This window comes from Fukomys damarensis, unplaced genomic scaffold (assembly GCF_012274545.1).
Source record: "Fukomys damarensis isolate Sample0158 unplaced genomic scaffold, DMR_v1.0_HiC HiC_scaffold_28, whole genome shotgun sequence".
NCBI lineage: Eukaryota > Metazoa > Chordata > Mammalia > Rodentia > Bathyergidae > Fukomys > Fukomys damarensis.
In genome coordinates this window covers 35,272,937-35,280,395 of record NW_022900940.1, presented here as the reverse complement: position 1 = coordinate 35,280,395, position 7,459 = coordinate 35,272,937, and the positions used below count along the sequence as shown (strand labels likewise).

General features: G+C 33.2%; 1 protein-coding gene across 17 annotated transcripts in view; it reads right to left on the bottom strand.

Annotated features, from left to right (window-relative positions):
* Tbc1d5 (TBC1 domain family member 5) overlaps positions 1–7,459 on the bottom strand; it is a 552,135-nt gene that overhangs the window by 37,237 nt on the left and 507,439 nt on the right. For all 17 annotated transcript variants that reach the window (XR_004514672.1, XM_033757108.1, XM_033757102.1 and 14 more), the window contains one exon: positions 800–963. Coding sequence is in view for 16 of the 17 variants with exons in the window: in XM_033757108.1 (XP_033612999.1) it covers positions 800–963 (164 nt within the window). In the remaining variant the exon portion in view is untranslated. The remainder of the gene's footprint in view (positions 1–799; positions 964–7,459) is intronic.

Below are 7,459 nucleotides of genomic sequence, written 5' to 3'. Positions count from 1 at the left end.
AAAAAATCCAAAGTCATACAGATAGATATCACAGTATCACTTATTCTATGCACCTTAAATCATTTTCATTCTAAGGTTATATAGCTATTTTTCTATTTTAGGACCATTTCAGCTCTATCTAGATTTTGTATTTCCTTTATATTTTATCCATTTCTGGGAGGCAAACTGGTTCTTTATAAGTAAATTTATATTAGAATATGAGGTGCTGAACTAGATATAATATGGTTAAATGTTAAGTTCTTATGTCACTGATTTATAAAAATTTCAGACAGCAATGAGTAGTTGATTTCTTTAGGTATGTTATTTTGAGAAATATATACTGTACAAAGGATCTCTATGGTGCAACTACTGAAACACCATAACATGAATATAGCTTACATATATTTTTAAAATAAATGGTAAAATCACTTTTTAATTTTCAGGAAATACTTAAAATGGAAAAATTCAGCTCATCTTATTTCAAGTATTATAACTACTCATTTGTATGTTATTAGAAATGTTTGCATATCATTAGAAGCTTTTAGGAAAAAAAATCACAGAATTTGACCAAAAGGCAGAGGACCAAAGAATTGGGATTTTGGAAAGATTAAACCTATTTAAATTAATGGTATTTTTTCTACTTAATACAGATCATAAACTTAAAATAGCAGTAAATTTGAATGATCAAAATAATATAGTTTTGATAAAACAATTTGTTTTAGCCCTTAAGTTTTAAGAACTTTAAAAAACTTTAGGTACTTTCATAAATGCAGTATTCCAGAAGAAAATGTAGGATAAAAAACAGACTATCTTTACTTACAGATTCTTTTCGGCCCATAGTTTTGCTATGAGAGCGGGAACGTGAGATGTTGCTAAAAAAAGAATCTTTTTTAGTAGCAGATGAAGGTGGAGAGCCCATAAATTCTCTTCCCCCAGGCAAACTTTCAATGCTTGGTGATGAACTGATGTTTTTAGAATTTTGTCCTGTAAGAAAAATTAAGCAGCAGTTAAAAATATCAGAGGCTTTCACTGAGCTACTAAATCTATTACTTTAAATACTACAAACATATACTAAGAAAAATAGAATATTAGCAAAAATATTAGAAAAAAATGAATGATCAATTATGTATGCCTTTATTCATGTCAGCAGAGATACTGCTGTTTGAGTGCAACAAAGCTTGCTGTTCTTAATGAGATGTCTTTTTTTTTATGGCTTCTGTTTTTAGTGACTTGCTTAGGAAGGCATTTCTCTCCCTACGATGAATACTGATATAATTTAGGTATTTATTATAAACCTAAGTTTTTCATTTTCTCCTTTCACAAATTTTTCACTGCTTTTCTGTTTAAGGCAGTGGCTTTAATTGTCTTTGGAGGTGATGGAAGATACATCTAAAACAGTAGGAATGTCTACTCAATTTGAATTCAAAATTAGTTTTAAAAGCCCACAAAACAAAAGATAAATCTAAGAAGCCAAAACACTTTGATTCACAAGAACATGGCTTTTCACAAAATAAAATGAAAAAATACCATCTTTTTCTAAGTTTATATAACAGTTTATCTGTCCCTTCAAGATCTGGATTATCTAACTATAAAACTTGATGGGACAAGTAACTTTTAAAAGGCATTACTATGATGACTTTTTGGATTTTTCTTTTTCCCCCTTATTAACTTTTTCTATGACTCCCTGGGTTGATTTTGATTGGATTAAATCTTCCTTAAAAAAAAAAAAAAGCCATGTACATGACAGTCAGTATAATGCCTATATCCTTAATTCCCAGAGCTTAGGAAATTATTACCATATGTGGCAAAGACTTTACAAGTCTCATTAAAGTTCAAGATGTAGGGCTGGGGATTTAGCTTAGCAGCAGCACATCTGCCTTCCAAGTGCAAGCCTGAGTCCAGTAAGGGGTGGGGGTTAAAGACGTAGTTAAAGTTAAAGAAAATATCCAGGTTGGCCAATCTTATCACTTAAGTCCTTATGGCAGAAGACAAAGGCAGAACAGTGACTCGGAGATGTGAATAAAGAAGAAAAAGGAGACAGCTGGATCATGAGAGGGACATGACCTACCATTGCTAGCTTTGCAGATGGAAAAAAGGGTCATGAACCAAAAAATCCTCTAAAGCTGACAAGTATCTTCTACAGTCAACGAGGACATGGTGACCTTGATCCTATACTTATGGGGAATGGAATTATGCCAATGTTGCAAAAAAGCTCCTCTAGTGCTGTATTCTAGCCCAGTGAGACCTTTGTCAGAATTCTGACCTGTGTAATCTTTGAAAAGTAAATTTGTACTGTTAAACCACTAAGTTTGTGGTAATTTTCTGACACCAACGGAACACTCTGTCCAGATTTCCAACTTACAAAGTTCTATACAGTACTCTTACATTTTTTGAAAAATCACTCTTCTGTATCTTTAGCTGATTTTAATTCTTATTTTGTATGTGTTAGCATTTTTTTCTCATTCATTTTGGATCAAGCTACTGAATGTGAAATTACTTCACTGTTTTAAAGAAGTACACTTTGGTTTCACTGACAAAATCTGTTGTTAATTTCTTCTTTTATCCTTGTGGATCCCTTTCCTTTCTTAATGTATATCTTGATTTTTTTTGCTAGTTTTCTAAATAGTATACTTTAGATAATTTACTGTCTTATTTTCTATTAATTATACTTCCTCTGAATATAATTTTATCTCACTTTCTCACGGTGTTGATATTTGGAAAATTTTCAAGAAAGCATTATCTAAAACATGTGAAGTTTGATTTTTGATGTCATTGTTAATCCAAGAGTTATTTAAAAAGTCATTTTACATTTATTAAGTGGTGGAATGTGAATATAAAATACTTGAGAGTGGGAGGAAAGTGGGTTTGCAGGCAGACCCGAATCCTTACCTATCTTCAGATATTTTATCTTCCCATTTCAATGTTAATTTACTTGAGAGTAAAATTGTAGTTCAAAATAATTTCCCACAGAAATTTGAAAATAAACAAATATATTCAGGCCCTCAGTTCTACCAGTGAGAAATTTAATGATGATAATCTTAAAAACAAACTTCTATTTCAAAAATTTTTTGGTCTTTTTGGAAAAAGGAGATTCCTCCTTATCCTTGAAGTTCTGACAGTTTTCTGTGAAATTCTTAGGGATGGGTCTTTTGTACATTTATGCTACTTGTCAGTTCTTTTTTAATCTCCTGGCCAAAGCATTTTTTAGTTCTGGGAAATTTTATTACTCCTTTGATTGTTATATTATACTTATGATTCAAGACTTCCAGTATTTGCCATTATACTTCAAATTCTGAATTAATCTAAAATTGCAGGTAGAATCATTTAAATTTTATTATATCCTTGGAAGAATTTCAAATCTGGGAAACTATTATAATTTTTATTTCAATTTTCTTCCAAAATGAAAAAATGTTGTTAGCAGTTATAACCTTCAAATCCTATAAAATTTCAGTTTCCTGGATTATTTTCTGAAATTAGATAGGGAGTGTGCATTATATATCCATGTATATCTACTACATTGTATAACATTTGTAACTTAAGTAAAATTCTATTATAATCTGTTAAGAAATTTCTCCATTTAAGAAATTACAACATTATCAAAGAAAAAAATTAAGAAGTTATCCTAGTTTGTATATATTGATTGTTTACATGATTAAATTACAGTAAGAACAGGAAACTTTTTATTTCATTCTAGATTTTAAAGGCATAGTATCTGAATTCTATTTAATTTTCTCCAGTCTTCTATATACATATTTCCCTAACCAAAGAAGAAATTAGATTAGACTACATCATATACAGTATACATACAGTAGGTGTATTTCTAGACCTCTGTACATACTATTTCATCTAAGTCTAATGACTTTGTGAGGTACTTGTGATAAAATTCAGAATGAGAGAATTTAATTCACTTGTCCAAGAACAAATAGTGGCATCACAAATTAAACCCAGATTTGTCCAGACTTAAGGACTACACCTATATAATCCTGCAGTGTGACGCAGAACAAAAGTAACTGCAAAAACTACTAATTCAGAATGAGTTTGTGGGAGGAAGAAAGCCATTCTATTCAATTTTTAGGTTTTTGAGGGTTTGTTTAGCAACAGAAATTGGTCAGGCCTCTCTCTTGTAATCAGTTACAAAGGCTTATACTGCTCAGGGCAGGATCTATAGTCCTAGCCTCATTTGTTGGGAAAAGCTAGCCTTGTGGCAGTAGATCAAGGGATACAACAAAGGCATGCTTAGGTCCAGTCTGGAATGTCTGAAGAAAGCTGTTCTATGATGTATCATATGAGCCACATTTGATTTTAAATTGTCCACCATTCACATTTAAGAAGAAATATGAAATTAATTTTAATACTTTAACTTCATATATCTAAATTATTATTCTTTCAATGTGCTGTCAAAAATTTTTTGACATTTTACTTTCATTTTTTTCACACTAAATCTGCAAATTCAGACTGTATTTTATACCTGTGGTATAGATTTCAAGTGCCCAATAACTACAGGTCGTTAGGGAATATTATAACGGGCAGTTAAGTATAAAAAGTTTGTATTTGCAAACATATTTCACAACATAAAGGTTATTATATTTTATAACTATTATAACAAAATAAGGGGGAGAAATCTTTGGAAGGTCTACTTTAATAAATTAGCTTATCAATTACTTACTATGTGAGAATATATATATATTCCACAAGAATTTGAAAGCAGTTTGTTCCTTGAGGAGCAATAACTTCCTTGGTTTCTTTTGTAGCAATTATTCTGCTATATATACTTCCTTTTTAGTAGTAATACTAAGGTCAGTTCTTAATCAGAATTTATCTCTGAATTATGTAATTTCAAATTAGTAGTAAGAGTAGTAATAAATAACTTAGCCTACATCTCACTGAAAAACTCTTTAAAATGTTTGCTCTCAACTACAGAAATTTTTTGTGTTCTTTGGTAACAAAAGAGTAGACATGAGGAAATAGTCATTGGGGCAATGTTTCCAAAGGGGATGATGAAGTATTTCTTCTGGAGATGTTTTAAGAAGTCCAGGTACCAGTACTCTTGGCTTGAGACGAAACAATAATCAGACTTCCCTACTGTTTTATGTCCAGCATGTACAGGATAGGATCACATTTGTATGGCTCACTGGGATAAAGGGATGAGGTTTCATTTATGTTTCACCTGATAGCTCCTAAGCTGAGGGGTAGGTATTCTTAGCAAGCTTGTAACACACAAGTAAGAGTGTGCACATGTGTGTGTTTCTCTGCAGTACTGCGGATTGAACCTAGATCCCTAGTCCAACACTGCTTCTTTCACTCCCTAGGTTCTAATCTTGAGAGTAAAAAAACTCTCAACTCATAGATTTGTGTTTCACAGTTTGGTTTTGAGGATTTCTGACCCAAGACAAATCTTTAAAATCATTTTATACTGTATTCTGAAATATACTAATTATGGGTTATTTCTAAGCCATCTCAGTTGTGGATGTATTTTTAATGCTTTTTAAAATTAATTTTATTGGTATTCTTTGATCAAATTCATTATAGGGAATTTGTACCTGTACATAATATATCTTGATTCTGTTTTCCCTCATGCATATAATCTTTCATTTATAACCAACCAGCAGGGAAGAAGTTCCATGTACAGAATTTATGAGATGCCTACAGAAAGCTCTGTCAAGCACTGGGATGGGCAGAAGACCACATGAGAAGCTCTTAAGAATCTCTTAAATTAATTGCACAAGGAAAATATAGATTTGTACATACAATATCCTACAACCCCAGATGATACAAAAATAAACAGAAAGGTACAAACACATTTTAGGAGCACAAAAAGTGTCTTTAGGAGCACAAAAATGAAGTGTTCAATCTTGTCTGAAATAATTAGAGATGTGAGTAAAATCTTAAAACTGATGGAGGAGAGTGTTGTGGCAATGGTGGTGCAGGAAGGGTCTCTTCTGTCAGACAGTATAATACTGACAAAGGAATTTAGATGACTGGCAATATCTAGCTCATCCAGAGCCTCATTAAAATGCTTAGTGCTCCCTGTCATCATGTAATTCAAACTAATACCAACACCAAATTATAAAATATTAAGTTCAACAGAGTGCTAGAATGCTTTTTATTCATGTGACATTTCAATGGCTGTGTGTGAGAGATCAAATTATCAAATTCTTTCTATAAGTTGCTAGTATCATTAGCATGAGCTTAGTCTAACCCCCAATTGCCCAGTCTTGGGGAAGAAAGGTGAGGGATGATGAGGCTATAAAAACAGGGTTGGCCAGATCAAGAGGAGCTGTTCTCATGTTCCAGTCTGCTCTTTATTTTATCATAGAGGACAGGAGTTACAGATTTTAAGCAGGAAAAATAGCATGAGAATTACAAGGGCTTAATTAACTGACATCTACTGCACTGGCCCAAGCAGAAGATTATAAAGGCTTACCTACAGCTATGATAGTAGATCTGAGATGTTTACAAGGTGGAATTTGTCATACCAATACCTGGTGGGTCAGGTACACTATGTTTGAGTCTGAGCTCAGTTGGTATGTAGTCCTGTAGCCTTGAACAAGTCACTTACCATCCATATGCTGTAGTTCTCAACTATAAGATGCTGGGTGTCCTGAGTGAATAATGTAAGGGGTTTAGTGTGCTGTCAGGACACATAAAACATTTGCAGTGGGAGGCATAGTGGTGATTTCAGATTTAGAGCAGGCAGTTTAATATGCTATTTCTGTTCAGAGAATTATAGGATTATTCTCTGACTCTTCTCTTGGTTGGACCTTTCCTAGTGGGATTGGCTGTACATGTCCATGATCTCTCACAGACTTTGGACAACTATCTCTTGGCTCAAAACCACCATACCTATTTGTCATGACTGCAAGACACTAAGCTTGAAATCTAGGCTATATTCTGCTTGTTAAATCATGCACCCTAGTGTGGGCTGTGTCTGTACAGCAGAAGGTTTTTGGTTCTAATGTGCACAAAGGTGCTATTTGGATGGGACACCATTATGTCTAAGTATATTATATCCTTCCTTCATTCTCTTGGGTCAGGTGTGCACTCCCTGTCAATGGGGGTTTTTGTCAAGAGGTTAAGTTGACCAGTCAGGAACCCTGACTGCAAATGGCTGGGGTGGAAAGAAGGAAGGGGAAGGGGAAATAATATATAGTAAGCTCTTAAAATGTTCCATAAATAATTCTTTCAGGGATTTTTTTCACATAAAAACTTAAAGAAAAGTAAGAAGAGTGAATTCCTAAGTAGAGAGACAGAAGAACACCAGTACGCCTAAGACCTCTTTAGAGACTTGGACCCAGGACCCCTAACCTCAAAGTTAAGACATTCAAAAGGCTAGAAGTCTACAGGGCCTTAGCGAGGAGGCACAGCTCAGAAAAACAACTTAGGGGTGCTCAAGAGCTTCCAATAAACCACCACCTGCATTCTCACATTTTATTGATTCTTACTACTGTTTTTTTTTTTCTTACTGTTTTTTTTTTTTTTT